Below are 19,284 nucleotides of genomic sequence, written 5' to 3' on the forward strand. Positions count from 1 at the left end.
ACCTTGTTACAAGAGCCAGAAGAGGAGCTTGATGCACAAAAAGCAGTCTTGCTGGGCTGACAGGGATGACAGGGTAAGAGGAAGAACTGAACAGCTTGAGCCCAGATCCAGAGATTAGAGGAGGGGGCATTCATCCATGAAAGCTCCACATTTGATGGTAAAGTCTTGTGAGTGATTGAAAGGAGGTTTTATCAGTAAACACTAGCCTCTGTCAGCTCCTTGCGAGACATCCTGGAAATGGCCTTGGAGTTGGGGAGGAGACATTTCTTTGACAATTTGCAAGGTAAGTTATTAGACAATATTTTTTTTTAAATCTTGTATTTATTTATTTATAGCTCAGACTGGCAGAGTTCCTTCTATCTCAGCCTCCCCAGTGCTGGGATTACAGACATGTGCTACCATGCTCAGTTTCGATTCTGGAGCCAGCATCGCATGCGGTACCAGGGATCAAACCTGGGTCCTTGTGCTTACCAGGCAGGCTCTTACACCCCCCAAGCTATCTCCCCAGACTCTTGGGCAATATTCTTTTTGCTATTCTCATATTCTCCTTCCTCTGGATTACTTGCCTGCATCTTTTCCATATAAAAACTCCATTTCTTCTTTTCTTCCACATCGGAATTGAACACCCTTCAAAACTAGAGCCCACATGAGTAACTGGGCTCTAGCGGGCAGTGTTTTCCATTTCCTTGATGGCAGGAAGGACAAGTCTTCAAACAGTGGACAGAAGTAAGGAGAAACATTTTTGTTCCTTATGACAGCTGGAGTGGGGGGGAGAAATCCTCCATGCCAGACTGGGTTGACCCATCATAGCTACTCATTACATTTCATGTTAAAACAAGGTAAACATTCACATACTGTGATACTTGGAACTTCATTAAAATGCAAATGAATACAGAAGAGTATCTGTTCTTAGTTCTGTCATTAGCTTTGCCAAAGATTAATTGCAAATGCTTTCCTGAGAGTAATTTGTGATAAATGAACACTAAGGGGAAATTAGGTTGAGAAACATACAGAAATGATGTTGCCAGAGAATATAAGCAGCCCATGGGGAAAGAGGTGACAGTTTTGCTGTAACCATGTGCAAGTAATGTTTACTTATTAAACCACAAACTCAAAATATTCATCTCCTTTCATTTCCCAGAGAAATATCATAGTCTGCTCCTGCTGACATAACTACTCATCCTTCTCTCAGCGTCCATCTTGTGGTCACCGTAGTCACACCCATGTGGTCTAGACTGCATCCTTCTCTGGACACCAAATTTAAACTCACTAGCCCAATCAGTGGCCTTTTCCCTTCATTTCTCATTTGCTTTGGGCCCAAAATAGAGACTTCGGATGCTGGTAATTGTATGCCTATCTCAGTAAGTGTACAGTACATTCTGTACCTTCAGCCTACCTCCCTACAATAGCTATTTTGAGGAGAGATGAGACCAGGACTAGCCCATGGTGTTCAAGACAAAGCTGTCAAAGGGATTTAAAGCTAACTTCAAAGACAGATGTGCTGTATACCTATAACCTCAGCACTGGGAAGGCTCAGGCAGGGACAGCTTGAGCTACATAGTAAGTTCAAGTCCAGCCTGAAATAAAAAGTAAAACCCTGTGTCAAAAAAAAAAAGTTAGCTTCCATGTAAATCATGTCTAGAAAGTTGACTGTTTTTTCCCTGAGACAGAGTCTATGTAGTGTAGGCTGGACTTGACCTTGCTCTGTGGCCCACGCTTGCCTTGGATTCATGATCTTCCTGCCTGGAGGGACTGACAGAGCATGGGTGAAATGAGTGCTATGACCTGAGGAAAAGCTGAACAAGAATAAGGAAAATGCTGGGGAGATAGCTCCACGCACAAGCACCTGCCTGGCGAGTGCAAGGTCCTGAGCTTGATTCCCAGTACCAGAAAAGAACAGGGAAAGTTAAAAATGATCAAGGTGTGATGTGTGTATGTACCAGTTCCCCAAGATGAATGTAATTACCATATTGTGTGTCACAAATAAATAGTAATAAAATAAATAACAAAGAATGATAGGACCAGGAGATGGCTCCGTGGAATAAGTGCTTCCCTGGCAAGCACAAGGGTCTGAGTTCAATCCCTGGTTCCACGAAAAAAAAAAAAAAAAAAAAAAAAAACAAAGAATGATAAAAAAAATTTTTTTAATGGTGATTAACTAATAAGAAAGAGAAGTAATATCCATAAATGGGTACCAGTCAACAGCAGAAAATTCCAGTAGCTTCGGGAAGAGTTGGAATATTGCCAAACCTATGACCCAGGCACCTCGCATTTTTATATAGGAACATTCAGGACATGGGAAGGAATGGGGACTTTACTAAATTATCATCACCTACTATTTTGATCATCTTCAACGTGAGAGTGCTCTAGGGAAGTTAAAACCGTATGTTCATTACCTTTTTTACTACCTACCCTCCTTTCTCCTAATACTTCAAAGATGGGTGAACTAGGGAGGTCTTATGCCATCCTAGGATATGCCACAGCTGCACAAATGTCCTATGGATTTCAAATCTGGGAGAAGCTGATAGATATATATATATATATATGCTAATAATAACAAGCCACATTTTCACAGACTTTAAAATAAATGCAGACAGAGAATAAAAAAGTCCTACATCGTCAAACTATGCACATTTTGTTTAAAATCTCTACACAGCTTGGCAGTGTTTAGGGAAAACTAATGTAAACCTACCAGCATCAAGCGAAAGATTAGAACTTCACCCCAAACCTTACACTCCCCCACTGAGAATGCAAATAAGATATTCGGCATTTCTCTTAAAATTCCTACTGCAGTTTGGCTTTCTTTTAATTGTTGCTTGAATATGCAGCAAGTTACACAAACTTCCTAATAGGAAGGTGCTTGTGACCCACAGGATGAATGAACTCCTTTCTGAGTGTTTGCATTTGAAAACATAGATGAGCATCCGATCCCCCAGTTCAGGTCGTTCGTGCAGATGAGTCAGAGGGCTTGCGCAGACATTGAGTTAATTGTGTAATTCTACAACAGAAGACGCCATTGGAGAACCGCGCTGACCTCACAGCTGAAAAAAACTATTTAAGAAAGATGTGGAAACCAGATGTTTCAGGCACAGTTCAGCCGCTGTTCTGAGGATTTATTGCGGGCAGCCTCCGCCAGCCGGTTAACGTCCCTGCAGCTGACGATATGATCATCCTAACTTACTTACTTCTCTTGCTCTGGGAAGAGGCTCAAGGATGGGGCTTCAAGGATGGAATTTTTCATAACTCCATATGGCTTGGTAAGAAACTTCCCTCGTGGGGCTTCTTTTGGGGAATGTCAACTCTTTGAAAACTTGGAAGAGTGGATCGAAGCAGGAAAAATTTCTGATCTGTTGAAGGCTGGTGCTTTCAAAGAAAATGCTTAGGGAAGATAGCTAGTGAAATGCCATTTTTTTTTAAGTACTCTTGCTTTCTAAAATTTAAAAATAGCTTTCAATAAAATGAGTTGTTCTAGTGCAATGCAAAAAAAGATCTATCTGTATAATGAAAATTTCTTTTTTAGACCTTCAAAATACCTTCAGTAGCATAGGGAAGAGAGTCTCTTTAACAAACTCAGAACACCAATATAGTAGTTGCTTTTTATTTCAATTGAATCTGCAGGTAAGTTTCAGAGACGATGAGATGTATGAAATGTTTACAGTAACTGGTTTTGTACTTAGATGCAGAGAGTTTATGTAAGCTTTCCCAAGCATCCTTTATTTTGACAAAGCAAAAAAGAAAGAAAAAGGTTTCTACTTTTTTTTGGGGGGGGGGGTTCTACTTTTGTATGCATTCTTATCACTTCCTTTTGTTGTGCTATCCATCTAAATACTTCTCTAACACAATTGTTAGACAACGACAGTTTCTTTTGTTGTTTTGTTCTGCTACATGTAAAGAATGATATAGGCCAAACTGTGAAGATAAATAACAGAACCCACAAAAACACCCCAAGATACAGAAAGCACAAAACATCCCTTAGAGAACTCTGAGCAATACTTTAATTCTTAAAATATAAATTCATAGTTTTAATGTCCATTATCATGTTTAATAGAGAAAAAAATTAAATTGCTCAGTGAACAATCAACAGATTCTTGTACACAATTAAGCAATAAAGACAAAGCAAAATTAACCCACATGTTGGTTATATGCTTGCTAAGCAGCACATGGCTGCAAACTATTTTCCCTTGCTGCAGGCTTCTCTCTGGTAAGAACTACAACCATGAGGGTTTCATTAAAAAGCCAGACTCCTACTACATGGCCTTGCCACCTTTTTTTTTTTTGGCCAAGTGGAGCCAGTGAACTCATTTCAGAGAGATTCATTTGGTCAAGACGAGTTCTGGAATTTAGTAAAAAAAATGAGCAAATCTGTGCTTTTTCTCATTGAACACAAGCAGACTGAGGAAACACACACATCCTAATACCAAATGACAAAAGAAAGGCATAAGGCTGAGGATGTAGCTCGGTGGCACACTAACTGCCTGGCAAATGTGAAACCCTGAGTTCGATTCCTGACACCAAAAAAAAAAAAAAAAAAGAAAAGAAAGACAGATAGGAAGAAAGAAAGCCAGTAAGAAGCAAGCCCCTACAGATAAACTTTGAAATGACACCAAGTGCTCTAGTGATGAAGTAATTTCAAGTGGTTATCTTTTTAGGTGATGTAGTATGTTACAAAAATGTAAATGTGGATCATAGGAGTTCTGACCCAGAGGCCGAAAGGAGCACAGCTGGATCTTTGCTCATACCAGGCTGCAAATCTGAGGCTCAGGAGAACAGCAGATTACTTCAATCTGAGACAAATTATTGACCAGTCAGCTTAACACAAACTGTTTACAGTTGGCTGGGTCAGTATAATATTAGAAACTTCAGGGATGAAAGAGAATTAGATTAGAAGGCAGAAATCTGTTAGCAAGTATAATGAACAGGACACTCTAATTCTGGTATCCTCAGGTTCTTTAAACAGGAATTTAAATAGAACAGAACAGAAATGCACTAAAGGACAAAGAATTTCCATCGGTTTTATTGGGGTCATGAAAATTAAAAACACATATTATATTTCTTTTGAGCCATTGTACCAAACCTGGAAAACAAGAAAAAGTAGTATTTCATGAGGTCCAAGAGCTATCTTTGTTCCCAGTTGCTACATAAAGAAACTGAGGCTCAGGAAGCGATTTATACAAGGCTGAGGGTCTCCTCTACCATTGAACTAGCAGTAGAGGTAGCAGCCAACATTCTTCTGTGGTCACTTTCTGTAAGAAAACATTATCAATTAGTCAAATTTTCAGTATTAAAAAATAACATTATTGACTAGGACATTAATAAAATATTTTTTCTTCTTAAAAGTAAAGCTTTTAAAATTAAGATTTATGGGTCAACCAAATAGCTCAGTGGATTAAAGCGCCTGCTCAGGCAGACGCGGTGGCCAGGGTTCCATCCCCAGTGTGCCATCTGGCCCTGCCCCAGGGCAAGCTGAGAAGGTGATGGAGACTGGGCATGGTGGTGCACGCCTGCAATCCCAGCTCTTGGGAGACTGAACACAGGAGTATTACTAGGAGTTCAATCTACATAGCCCTGTAGACACTGTACTAAAAAACAAAAATAAATAAATAAAATTAAGATTTATAAATCATGACTTTAATAATTGGAAAAATAAAATTAAGATTTAGTTACTGGGGTGGCCTAATCCTATAGTTCCTGCTACACAGTAGGCTAGGGCAGGAGATTGATGAGTCCTCAAGTTCAAGACCAGCCCAGGCAGCTATGGTAGCACACAACTGTAATCTCAGCATTTGGAAGATTGAGGCAGGAGGATCCCTGTGAGTTCAAGGCCAGCTTGTGCTACATAGCAACATCCTGTCTCAGGATGTTGCTATGTAGCAAAAAAAAAAGACCAGCCCAGGCAACATAATAAATGAATGAATAAATGAGTAAATAAATAAAATTAAGATTTTTTAAAAATTAATTAGGATTTATTTTATAAAAATCCTTTTTTTTTTTTTTTTTTTTTTTTTTTTTTTTTTTTTTTGCGGAACCGGGGAAAAATGCCTTGTTTTAAGGCATTTGTGTGTGTATCAAGCACACATACAAGTCTCAACTTGTTCATAAGGCTATTAAGTTTGGTTCTCTTTAAGAAATAGCATAGAATATCAATACTTAACGAATTAAGTTTGTTTTTATTTATTTATGTGTGTGTGTGTGTGTGTGTGTGTGTGTGTGGCCAGTTCAGTCCACCAGGGGGCAGGGCTGGCCGGCATGTGGTGCTGGGGGATTGAACCGTGGTCCCTGTGCTTTGCTTAGCTTAGCCTGCTCTAAGTAGGTGCTTTAGACCACTGGGCCATCTCACCAGCCCCGAATTAAGTTTCAAAATGGTAGCACATAAATTTTTTCTATCACCATTGCTATCTTATTTTTTTTTTTTCTATCTTATTTCTTGACAAGTATCAGCAAGTACCAATGTTTTTGATTACAGGGAGGAAATTTTTTAATTGTTTTCTAAAATCTTCTGTCTTCATTTTTTCTAGCAAATATAATATTTCAATTTGTAAGCTGGGCATGGTGGCCAGGATTTGGGAGGCTGAGGCAGAAGGACTAATGAGAGTTTAAAGTCAGCCTGGGCTAAATAGTGAGTTCAAGGACAGTCTGAACTAGAGTGAGACCCACCTTCATTAAAAAATAAAAAATAAAAAAATTGTAGTAATATAACAAGAAACATTTGAGGAAATCTTGTCATACATTAAAATACATTTCTTTTTTATATATGTATTCAGTACAAGGTCTCACTAAGCAACTCAGACTCATAGCGATCCTCCTGTTTTCAGCCTCCCTAGCACAGGTATTACAGTGTGTGCCACCATCAGGTCTTGGTGGCCAGCACAGCATGTGGTGCCAGGGATCGAACCCAGTCCCTACACTTGTCTAAACAGGCACTTGCTCCACTGAACTATCTCGCTGGCCCTTTCCTACATTAATTTTCTTTCTTTTTTTTTTTCTTTTCAAAGTTTTATTGATAAACATATAGCAATGAGACAGTTTCAAATCAAATTGAAAGTACAGTTTCAACAAATAATACACTGCATATATTCTTCTTAGTGGTTAATTGCTGTTCAAGATGCAGACTTGTGATCCTACTTACAAACACCATTAGAAAAAATCATTCTATTCATTAAGAGAATGCAACTATATATCTATCCCAACCACTTTGAATACACAGATACAAAATGGACATTCATAAGTATACCCCAATTTTTCTAAGTTCCGTTATTGAATATTATAGGTGTGTAAACTCAGCAAAATATTCTAAAAGAGTCCAGTAGCCCATAATAGCATTGGGTCTTCTGTTTAACTGGCAATGTCAGAAATTATTGACCTGAGTCCCCCACAGCTCAACATAACAATATGGCTTTACTTCCTATATTTCGTCTTCATACTTTTCTACTGGATGGTTAAGACCAAGGTAAAGCAGGACCTGTGCAACAAGAGTCCTACATTAATTTTCAAATAAAAATGCTTACATTATATTCTTATGAAACAGATAAAATGGGGCTGGTGAGATGGCTCAGTGGTCTAAAGCACCTACTTAGAACAAGCTTAGCAAAGCACAGGGACCTCGGTTCAATCCCCCAGCACCACATGCCAGCCAGTCCCACCCCCTAGTGGGCTGAGCTGGCCACACACACATTTTGGTGTCACAATACAAAAGGGGCTGTGGATGGAACAAAGTACAAAGTCCCAGGGTTTGATTCCCAGTCCTGAGAACAACACACACACACAAACACACACATACACATGCACATGCACACACACACGAGTACACACACACCCCAAGTTGCAAGGTAACACAAGTTTGCTGAGGCTTTGCCATACAAAAGACACTTGGAAAACAGTCTTCAACAAAGACATCAGACTAGTTATGATTTGTGTCTCTGGTTCATATCATGAGAGATTGGCAGTGTCCCACTCTGAGCACCAAATGACCTAAGGTCTTCTGCATGTAAGGATGGGCCTTTACCTCCTAATGGACCGAGCAGTAACCCTTGAAGTCCAGAAAAGCAGGAATGTTATTCAGCTCCATGGCCAGCTTAACGGTGGTAGCGTGCCAACTTTAAACCAGTTTGAAGAGGTGAACAATGAATCGAGTTAGGAGTTTCCTCCAGGTACTACGAATTGAAACCAGGGATGCTCTACCACTAAGCTACATCCAAAGCCCTTTCAATTTGTAATTCTAAGAAAGGATCTTACCCAGGCTGGCCTCGTACCCATCCTGCTTATGTCTCAGCATCCCCAGTAACTACAATTACGGATATGCACCCCTGCACCCAGCTCGAGTTTCTGCACTTACAGCTTGCTGCATGCCAAGGGATATGCATTCTTATAGAAAATACTCTTAGTGGACCCTCATTTCATAGGTCCTGGTACAAATACTGAGCCACAATCTGGCAGGCTCCTTAAAGCTGTTAGAGTTAATCACTGGAGTCAACCTATAAGTGCTGTCCTGGGAATCCTTTCACATGGCTTCTATGGCAGAAGGCACTTGAAACTCAAAATAATCCACTCAGACAATGATCTATTGGAAAACAACTCATGTATGACTTATCACTGCCTACAAGATGTTGGGAACAGCGTGTGAACCAAGGAAGAAAAATCAGATTAAAGAAGTTAGGCACTAAGTGCAAGTTAGGTGGGCCATTTTTTTCCTCTGCTGTGTTTGAGTCTGTTTTTCTTTTTGTTGATGCAGTGTTTGTTTGCTTTGCTTTCCTTATGACTTCTCTGCAGCTCTTTATTTATTCACCAAAGTCTCAATTATATTGCCTTAGTCATTTCCCTCAAATAGATATTTTGGCTTAATTTTCTTCATCACTGTGAGCTTGCATAATATATCATTTTTATTGGTTTCTTTTGTCTTCCATTCACTTTGTCCCTATTGTATACGCCTCCAAGTTTTGTTTTGTTTTGTTTTTTAATGTATTTGGTACGGGGTCTCACTATGCAGCTCGGACTCAGAGTGATTCTCTTATTTTCAGCCTCCCCAGATCTGGGATTTACAGGTGTGCACCACCATGCCCGGTCTCAGTGGCCTGCTCAGCACGCCCAGGGGCAGGGCCAGCATTACATCAAACCCAGGTCCTCGCTTGTCTAAGCAGGTCCTTGCTTAGTCTGCTGAGCTATCTTGCCGCCTTCCCTCCAAGTTTCTATGACCTTGCTAAAGTCAAGAGAAATCCAAAGGTTTATCACTTTAGAATAATGTAGAATATTGAATAAAAAATATTATATATTTAGTAATATCATAAATATTGCATAAAAATACTTTCAGGCTACTGTATCAGAACATAGTAACATAGCCTCAAATTTTTATGTCTCCCTCAAAATTCCCTTAAAAGTCCCCTCATTCATATTTTTTCCAAAGCTTTCTAACAATAAAAACTTAAGTCACTCTGGCAGCTGACCTAGGAAATTCTTTGGCAGAAACAATAGTTGATGTCATCTTCCAACTGAGGCAAAATTTCCCTTGTTCCCCAAGAGTTGGGTAATCCTGCATTGATGACATTTTGTGGCTTTACAGAACAAGCAGCTGGTGTGTACCACAGAGAGGCCCGGTCCGGCAAATACAAGCTCACCTATGCAGAAGCCAAGGCGGTGTGTGAGTTTGAAGGCGGCCGTCTCGCCACCTACAAGCAGCTAGAAGCAGCCAGAAAAATTGGTAACTGATTTGACGATGATTTTCTACATTTTTAGCCTTAGGGTACAGGGTGGGGGACACTGCACCTTTCCTGTGCTCTTGGAACTCCTCTCTCCAGCCCTTTTGAATAGAGCTCTAAGCTCCTCTGGCACCTTTGCTCTCTGGCTTCCTCCATACCCTTCTACTTGAAGCCAGAAGATTACAGTACTATCATCATGTCTAGGGTCTCAATCCACTGATCTAATAAACAAAGAAAAAGAACTTATGTCAATATCTTATGTGTAAATTTCCCTTGAGCTTTATTGTAATTTGTTGTTGTTGTTTGTTTTGGTTTTTTTGGTACTGGGAATCTAATTTGGGACCTTGACGCTTTCTAGGCAGGCACTTGTGCTGCTGATCTGTATCCCTAGCCCTTGCCCTTCATTTTTACTGAGCATTCACATCTTTAATGCCTTAGCCTGGGTTTCCTCGACTGTTTTAAGTGATGCTAGTATGTTGAGCTTTACGAAGAAATTTCCCTGGCATGGGAAATAGTGCATTTAGAGCCATTTTTCCATATATATATTGTTTTCATTTTGAGACAGGATCTCACTCTGCAGTTCAGGCTAGCCTCAGTCCTTGTGGTCCCGCTGCCTCAGTGGTCCCCCTGCCTCAGTCCCTGTGAGCTATTGGGTTACAGGTATGCACCACTATGCCCAGTTTTTTTTTTCCCCAATATATTTATTTAATTAGTCTTTTTGAAACAGTCTCGCAAGGTAGTTCAGGCTAGCCTTGGACTCACTTTGTAGCCCAGGCTGGCCTGAAACTCACAATGATCCTCCTGCTCTGCCTCCCAAGTGCTAGGATTACAGGAGTGCATGACCACGCCTGGCTTTTCCCACTATTTTTAACATGAAGTGAGAGAATACCTTTGTACTCTGTGATCAAAATCAGTGAGGGAGCCGGGAGAGATGGTAAATTCTTGTAATCCCACCGTGAAGAAGTTGGGGCAGGAAGATTCTAAGTTAAGGGCCAGTCTGAGTTACGTGATAAGACCCTGTTTACAATCAAACAAACAAGTGAGGGAAAGGGGAAGCACATTACAAAATGGCAAGAGAAAGACACTGAGATGATGTCAGCCGATCTAGTAAGAACTCCAATAATTAACCAGATGGAACGACTTGTTTCTTTACACAAAAATGGGCTGCTGCCACCTGTCCTGAACTCTTGGGAGAACGGACCACTCCCATAGGAGCTCCTTGGTTGACAGAAAAATGCCTGGCTAAGCTTATGCTGCTACTGCACATACCAACAACAGACAGCTGTTGCGCGGTGTCCATGAGGGGATGATCCCAGACGCCCATAAAACCACACATTGTAGCTTCATATGAACAAGAAACAAGCTCAGCATCTTATTGAGCTCAAATGCAATTGAAAGCATGTACACATTTTTAATCCCCAGTGGGTTCAATGCACAGATGCAGACCTGTAGACGTGCAAAATGGATCACAAGGTACTGTGCGCTCTCAGACCGGGGGTGCCAGGTGCTCCTGTGAAGACCAGGCCTGTGTGTGGCACTGCTGATCCCAGGAACAAAGAGCTACACAGAGTCCGCCTCTAGTCAAAGTGCTCTCCGAGTCAAGTGTTGGGCCACACTCCTGAAACCCCAGCTCTCTGAGAGGCTGCTACAGGAGGGTCCCAAATTCCTGCTCAGCCTAAACAATTTAGTGAGTTAATGAACCCCTGTCTCAAAATAAAAAATAAAAAAAAGACCTAAAGATATTGCTTAGGGCAAAGACTCCACATTTGACCTGTAGTACCCCCCCACACACACACACAATTGGTTTATTTGTTTGTTTCTTTATTGAGGCGGGGGTCTCACTATGTAATGCAGGCTGGCCTTGAGCTCACAGCTACCCTCCTGCCTCAGTCTCTGAGAGCTGGGATCACACATTTGCTCTTCTTTTTTTTTTTTTTTTTTTTTTTTTTTGTGGAACCAGGGATTGAACTCAGTCAGGCCCTTGAGCTTGGCAGGCAAGCGGTTATTCTACTGAGCCATCTCCCAGCCCCCACATTTGCTCTTACAGACACTAAAACAGCCTCTGAAGCTGAACAAGGAAAAGAGGTGGAGCTTTTCTTTGAAATTTATGAGAGAATTTAGCCATATTCAGATCTTTTTTGTTTGTTCTTCGTTGAGACAGGGTCTTAATATATAACCCAGGATGGCCTTGAACACCTTCTACAGGGCAAGCTCTCCTCAGAAATCATGATCTTCCTGCCTCAGCCTCCCGAAGTGCTGGGATTGTAGAATGCCACTGTAACTGGCTCTTTTTCACATTTTTGCTTTTTCTTTAGGCCAGGTCTCTCTCTGTAGTTCAGCCTAGCCTTGAACTCTCTATGTAACCCAGGCTTGCTTTAAATTTGCAGCAATCTTACCTCAGCCTCCTGAGTGCTGAGATTACAGGTATGCAACACCACATCAGCTCAAATCTTCACGATATTACTGAATCTTAATTGATTTTGATATAGAAATGAATTAGATTACCACTTGAAAAAGCTTTTCCAGAATTCACAGTAATTTCAGAAATTATCACATAGTGAGAGACAATTTGTGCTGCTGGGCATGGTGGAACATACCCGTAATTGTGCTTGAGACCAGCCTGGGCTACAAAGTGAGCTCAAGACCAGCCTGAGCTGCACAGTAAGACCCTGTCTCAAAGAGACCAAGAAAGAAAGAGGGAAAGAGGGAAAGAAAGAAAGAAAGAAAGAAAGAAAGAAAGAAAGAAAGAAAGAAAGAAAGAAAGAAAGAAAGAAAGAAAGAGAAAGATGGGGCCGGGGAGATGGCTCAGTAGAATACATGCTTCCCTGGCAAGCACAAGGGCCTGAGTTCAATCCCCAGTTCAGAGAGAGACAGAGAGAGAGACAGAGAGAGAGACAGAGAGAGAGACAGAGAGAGAGACAGAGAGATCATTTGTGAAAAGAAAGTACCTTTGAAATTGGATTGGTTTTATATCTATGGTGTGATTTCTAATCCATTTACATCTTTTTTTAAAAGTAGGACAACTTTCTAGTAAGAGTCACAGATTATATTTTGTGTGTATTCTCTTTTCTATGGAAGCAGTTTCTCCCATCTTGCAGGAAGTGAATCAGGACAGCTGAGGGACCATGGATTCCTCGTCAACACCTCAACCCTTTTTTCCTCTCTGGCAGGATTTCATGTCTGTGCCGCCGGGTGGATGGCCAAGGGCAGAGTTGGGTACCCCATTGTGAAGCCAGGGCCCAACTGTGGATTTGGAAAAACTGGAATTATCGACTATGGAGTCCGTCTCAACAGGAGTGAAAGATGGGATGCATACTGCTACAACCCACATGGTTTGTTAAAAATCATCTTTTAATGCTTTCCAAAAAAGTTACATACACACTATTAAAAAAACACAACAAAATACTTATGGGAGACTAAGAAGTTGTTAAAAAGAGTTGGTTGAGCATGTGGAGCACAACCATAAACAAGGGTTTCAAAGGCTGTGGCAGAACGTCACAGGTACAAACCCAGCTTGGCCAACCTAACAGCTTCTTGAGACCTTGTCTCAAAATTTCAAAAGGCAAAGGTTTTTTTTTTTTTTTTTTTTTTTGCTGTTTTTGTATTTATTATATATGTATTTATGTGGGTGACTTAATAAGAGTGTCATAAAAGGTGAGACTCAGGTGGGTTTGTTTGTGGCACAGGAATAAACATTTTGGATGTGGTTGTTTATGTGAAGAATAGCAGTAGTTTCTGTTTCCAGATTGTTCCACACTGGGAATCACAGTCCCAGCCTGCTGATGAAAGGCCTGCTGAGACACAGCCAGGCAGCAGCCACCCCTGTGCACTATGGGAAAACCAGTCAGCCTAATAATACTCATCCCGCAGATGAGCTATGCCCAGGGACAGTCACTGTACCCCTTCCTTAGCTCAGAGGCAGGGCAGAAGGCAAGGGCTTTCCTTGAAAAAAAAAAAAAAAAAGACAGGGGACATAAATCACAAAATAAGGACAATGTTATCTTCTACTATGAGAGCTAAGTTCTCACAGTTAAAGCAAAAGTGAGAAGGAGAAACCAGGCCCAGCAGACCTGGCAGCTCAGCTTTCCAGGTATTGAAGGCAAAGGTTTTTTTAAAAAGCATTGTGATTGTAGCTCAGTGTGAAGGCCCTGGCTTCAGTCCTTTGTGCATGAGAGAGAGAGACACAGACAGAGAGAGACAGAGAATGAGACAGAGAGAGACAGAGAAACAGACAGCCAGAGAGAGAGAGAGAGAGAGAGAGAGAGAGAGAGAGAGAGATTATTCTTCTTGAAAGAATCCAATTTGGTAATAATAATCATGAAGAGTAGGTGCCGTGTTGGAGCCTTACGCTGTACTGGATGCTGGGCTGTTTCCTCACCTCCACCCTCTTAGCATTCCCAACTCTTCAAGGAGCTATTCACCACTGCATTAGCAATAGGGAGGCTGAACGTAAGTAACCTCACTCCAATCAGGCAGCCAACAAGAGGGGCAGGCAGGATAAGAAGTCAGCTTTGTGCCAGGGAACTTCCTGGTCACAAAGAAGGACACACACACACACACACACACACACACACACTCACACATACATGCATTATAAATCTGTCATCAATACCCAAAACAATAAAAAGTGATGCTATAAAATGTTAACTGTTCAAAATCACCCCTTTGGTAGAGTGAGGAAAAGGGGACAAACTCTTTCCCTAATTTACTTTTTCATATAAATGCTCCCAAACAAGGTAACTTTTTTTTTTTGCCCCGAATGCCTTCAGGGCAGATTTGGCTGGCTTGAGTTGTGGGGATCGAACCAGAGCAACCTGAGCCTGATTGCTTTGTTGAAGCAGCCACTTAAAGAACTGAGCTAAGGGTCAGGCCCCCAAGGTAACTCTCATTTTGTGGCTTTGCAATTATATTCTACATGTACTAGCTTTCATTTTTGCTTTGCAGCACTGAGATGCAACCCAGGACTGCGCTCTCATTGAGTTATTTTCCCAGACCTGTTTGCTTTTTGGGACAAGACCTACCCAAGCAGCCCTGGGGGGACCAAATTTGCTGTAGCCTCCCTCAGTGCTGGACTAGTTCTCATTGTATTTTCCTATAGCTATTCGAAATATTTAAAGGGAAAATTCATTAATACAAAGAATTGCTCTTCATGCTATCAGAGAAAAAAATAGATTCTTCTATGTGCATATTCCCAAAATGGTACAAAATTATATATAAATTGCCAATCATTTCGGCATTTATGGCCATATTCAGGTGTGTCTCATCTGGACCTGCCTCGTAGAAACTCTAGCTTGGCGTGGTGGCACACTATAAAGCCAGCACTCTAGGACGCTGAGGCCGGAGTATTGCAGGTTTGCGCTCTACAGTTTGGGTAATTTAGACAGACTTTTCTCAAAAAAAAAAATAAAATAGGACTGGGTATCAACTCAGGGTAAATGGGTTTGATCCCCACTACTGCAATAAAAGAAAGAAAAGAAAAGAAAAGAAAAGAAAAGAAAAGAAAAGAAAAGAAAGGAAAAGAAGGAAGAAAGGCTATATAACACAGTGGAAAACTTAACACACTGGTGAAGTCCTAGCATGCTTTTACAGAATTTATCATTTAATAAGACTAGTTATTGGGGGGCTGGGGGAATGGCTCAGTGGAATAAGCACTTCCTTGGCAAGTGCAAGGGTCTGAGTTCAATCCCTGGTTCCGGAAAAAAAAAAAAAAAAAAAAAGACTGGTTATTGGAGCACAGTGTTTCAGGTCCATAACTAACCTATATCTTAAAATTACATGTACCCCAAGTAAAAAGACTTTTGCCTAGCACACAGTCTTCTAATACTGATTGAAATAAAGTACAGAAGTATAGTTTCCAAAGCAGTTTTTCCATACGTTAGGTTTAGTCCTCGATCGTACTATTCCACTGTATATGTAGCCGCGTATTCAGTCGTTGTCAATAACACAGAAAGCGTCCGTCCCTCCTTCCCTCTGCACTTTCTTTTTCTTTGATATATTTGTACAAGCAATTCCTGTTTTAACTCAAGTCTTTCAAATACAGTCTGCTGCTTCATTTGCTTGATAAGTAGCAGAATCTATGAGCTCCTGCACCATCCTTTCCAAGGGTCAAAGTGAGGGGTAAACGAAGCCGAGCAAATCGAAGTGTTCTCGCAGGATTTTTCTGTCCTTTTATAATAATGCCATCTTCATCTGCCAGTTTTTGATAGTTGCTTCCTTTTCTCAGAAAGGCTGAGTACTATTTATTCCAGGAATGTGTGCACAGAATCCTAGGAGACTTACTCTTACGCAATGCTCAGTGTAGCCGGCTTCCGTAGAAGTTTGGTGATGGGCTGATTCCGCACTCAGGCTGCAGCTGTGGGAAGGACGCGGTGAATCTGCCTGCACGAGCAGAGCGGGCCGCCGAAACCCAAGTGCGGGGAGAAGCAGTCGGCGGCGCGGCCAACGGCCGCTGGGTTCCGGCTGAACTAGGGACGAATAGGGTCGCTAAGGGCTCAAAAGTGAAACTGGGGACTTTAAGTTTTGGAATGTGTTTGGACACTAACTGCCTTCAGGTATGAATTTTTAACCAATTAACAGGTATCAGAGGCCCAGTCAGGTTGTGAATGTGTCGTTTTTAAAATAAGGGATACATAAGGCAATCACTGTATTACCATAAAATGAAGAGCTGAATGCACATAATTGTTGAATAGATAGAATTAAATAAGTGCCCAAATTACCTCAGCTCTCTCTCTCTCTCTCTCTCTCTCTCTCTCTCTCTCTCTCTCTCTCTGTTGTTGTTGTTTTTTGAGACAGGGTCTCACCATGTAGTTCAGACTGGTTTTGAACTCACTGTGTAGTCAAGGCTGACCCAGAACTCCCCAGCAATCTTCCTGCCTCAGCTTCCCAGTACTGGGATTATAGCCGTCACCACCACTCACATCTCTAATTCAGCATTTGAATTCTTTTCCCTAATGATATCTACAAAGAAGATAGAATTCTCGGGGACAATGCAAATCACTTCAAAAGCTGAATGAATACAAATTATGAATGCAAACAAATTACGCATCATGTAATAATTCATTGTACAATAATGTTAGCTTACATTTGCATAATATTCTTGGTTTATCTTCAATATGTTATTCTGAGAATAGCCCTATAAGGTAGACATGGTTATATTTATTTTACCAGTGAAGAAAATGAGGAATAGGACAGACACAGAGCTTGAACTCTGTGCTTTCTGTTCTCCTATTGATTCACAATCTTTTAAGTCACTATTTAGCCTGAAAAAATAAGTTTTCTTCTCTTCTACAGCATTAAACATTCTGACACAATTTTTTTTCCTCACACAATTTTTAAACGTAGTGGGTTTTGCTTTGTTTTCCAATCTGGGGGTTGGACCAAGAGTCTCCACACGGAGCTACATCCCCAACCCTTTTTAAATTTTGAGACAGGGTCTCAATAAATTTCTAGGTTGCTAAGTTGAGCTTTAATTTATAATCCTCCTGCCTCTGCTTACAGAGTGGAGTGAACTACCACATCCGGCAAAAGCAGGTATCTTAAAGAGGAATATTCCTGGGGGAAGCTCTGATTATTTTTTTTTCACAATATTGTTATTTTTTTTATTTTATTGAGAAACAAATAGCAATGAGACAGTTTCAAAACTGATTAGTAGGACAGTTTCAATAATTAATACATTTCATATTGTTGTCTTTGTAGAATTTTATTATTTTTAAGTCTGACTTGGATTACTATCAAAGAGAGTCTCAGCTTGTGGGTTTTCAAGGCTTTTTAGGGGCGAGCAAGAGGGAAGCATAGTAGCCGATTTGGTACATTATGTTTGCCACGGGACTTTAAACAACTCAGATGACAATGAGTGTCCATCATCATTCTTAAGTTACATTGCAAGGCCATGAGTTATACAAAGACAATAAAGACAGGTGTTACACAAAGAACAAGTACTCTGATAGCCGGCTTGCCTGGGCATGTCCACTTGGTTTTGGCAGGATTTCTTGATGAGTCTACTTAAATTTTATTTCCCTCTCATTTTAGTTAATTTGAAAAATCATTTTCAGAGATTATAGGGACTCATTGGTCTCTTGGTAGTCCCCGGGAGAAAACAGTGAGAATATTTAGAAAATAAATTGAAGAGAAAAATAGCTGAATTTAGGTAGTGGTCTGCTTGCCTGATTGGCAAAGTACTGAAAGAACAACAGTAGGAACGTTATTTATAACTTTGGTAAGTTGCTATCATGAAACAAGGTTGCCTTGTGACTAATAGCCAAAATGGTCCAGGCAGGATGTTTTTCTCAAGACTGAGTTAGCTTGACTGCTTTAGGCACTGAGGCCTTGTCGGTCCTCTCACATAGGAACAATTTCCAGCTTCAGCCACTTCTAATATCTCTCCTTCTACTGTTTTGTTGTGTGAATGATGGGTGTTCCCTTGCAGTTGGAGAAGCTGTCTTTGGGTGTTCAGGGTCTTACTACTAGATCAGACTTGTAGTGATCTGCCTGCTTACAGCCTCTGAAGAGCTGGGATTTTTTTTTTTTTTTTCGGAACCGGGGATTGAACTCAGATCCTTGCGTTTGCCAGTCAAGCGCTTATCCTACTGAGCCATCTCCCCGGCTCTGGAGAAGCTGTCTTTGGAGAACACTGTAGAAACTTTTTCATTCTTGAGACCATTCCAAAGATTTTTCATACCTTTATACTGCAATTAAACCCTCTAAAGTCTAACAATCCATCACAGTAGTGAGATAGGAGTACACTGGCAATTGTCAGAACTTGTTAGTGATTTGAAACTTATACAGTTAGCATATTATTATGGTTTTACCCCTACCATATTTTCATAACTTTTCTTGTTTCTCTCTTTTTTGTTTTTGTTTTTTTGTGGTACTGGGGATTGAACTCAGGACCCAGCGCTTGCCAGACAAGTACTTATTCTACTGAGCTGTCTCCCCTAGCATCTTATTATGGCATTACTTTTTACATTTCCTTGTTTCCTTAAGCTGGATGCTTAAGACCAAGTTAAGATGAGACCTGTATAATAAAAGTTAGCATTTTGCTACCTATCAAAGTCAGTCTCAGGATTTAACTGGGAACCATGTACAGCACCCATGAGATCGTCTGTCAGTGTCAGCCATCTAGATAAGTCACGGCCATTGCTTGACCAAGTTGCTTTCTTTCAAAGCTTGAGAGATTATTTTCTCTCCAGGTGACTCTCCTTAGGTACACTATACATTGTTGAATCACTTTCCTCTGTGGTCCAATAATCTCCTTGATCAGAAAATCAGGGACTCAACTGAGTTACAGGATATCACAGCAGAGGCTCACTTATGTCCTGAGTCCTCACTGACCTTGGAGGGCTAGGGCCAAAATACTGGCTATCCTCTAGCCCACCTATTTCCCTTTTTGGCCTCCAAACCTCAGTTGTTAAACATCCAGAAGAGAAAGCTCTGATTATTATAGTAAAAATATCCTGAAATGCTGCGCAGAGTCACCACCACCACCACATATACACTTTTTTTAGTTTTCGGGTTCTCCCCTTTTTCTTCTTTCTTTATTTCTTCCTTTCTTTTCTTTTTTCTTTTTTCTTTTTTCTTTCTTTTTTTTTTTTTTTTT

General features: G+C 40.7%; 1 protein-coding gene across 1 annotated transcript in view; it reads left to right on the top strand.

Moving 5' to 3' along the window:
* The first annotated feature begins 230 nt into the window (after positions 1 to 230).
* Positions 231 to 19,284, top strand: part of Tnfaip6 (TNF alpha induced protein 6) — a 27,474-nt gene continuing 8,420 nt past the window's right edge. The window contains exons 1-4 of the mRNA XM_004636655.2: positions 231 to 283; positions 3,008 to 3,257; positions 9,554 to 9,691; positions 12,860 to 13,021. Coding sequence (XP_004636712.1) covers positions 3,164 to 3,257; positions 9,554 to 9,691; positions 12,860 to 13,021 — 394 coding nt within the window. The 5' untranslated portion in view covers positions 231 to 283; positions 3,008 to 3,163. The remainder of the gene's footprint in view (positions 284 to 3,007; positions 3,258 to 9,553; positions 9,692 to 12,859; positions 13,022 to 19,284) is intronic.

This window comes from Octodon degus, unplaced genomic scaffold (assembly GCF_000260255.1).
Source record: "Octodon degus isolate 3935 unplaced genomic scaffold, OctDeg1.0 scaffold00082, whole genome shotgun sequence".
Taxonomy (NCBI): Eukaryota; Metazoa; Chordata; class Mammalia; order Rodentia; family Octodontidae; genus Octodon; species Octodon degus.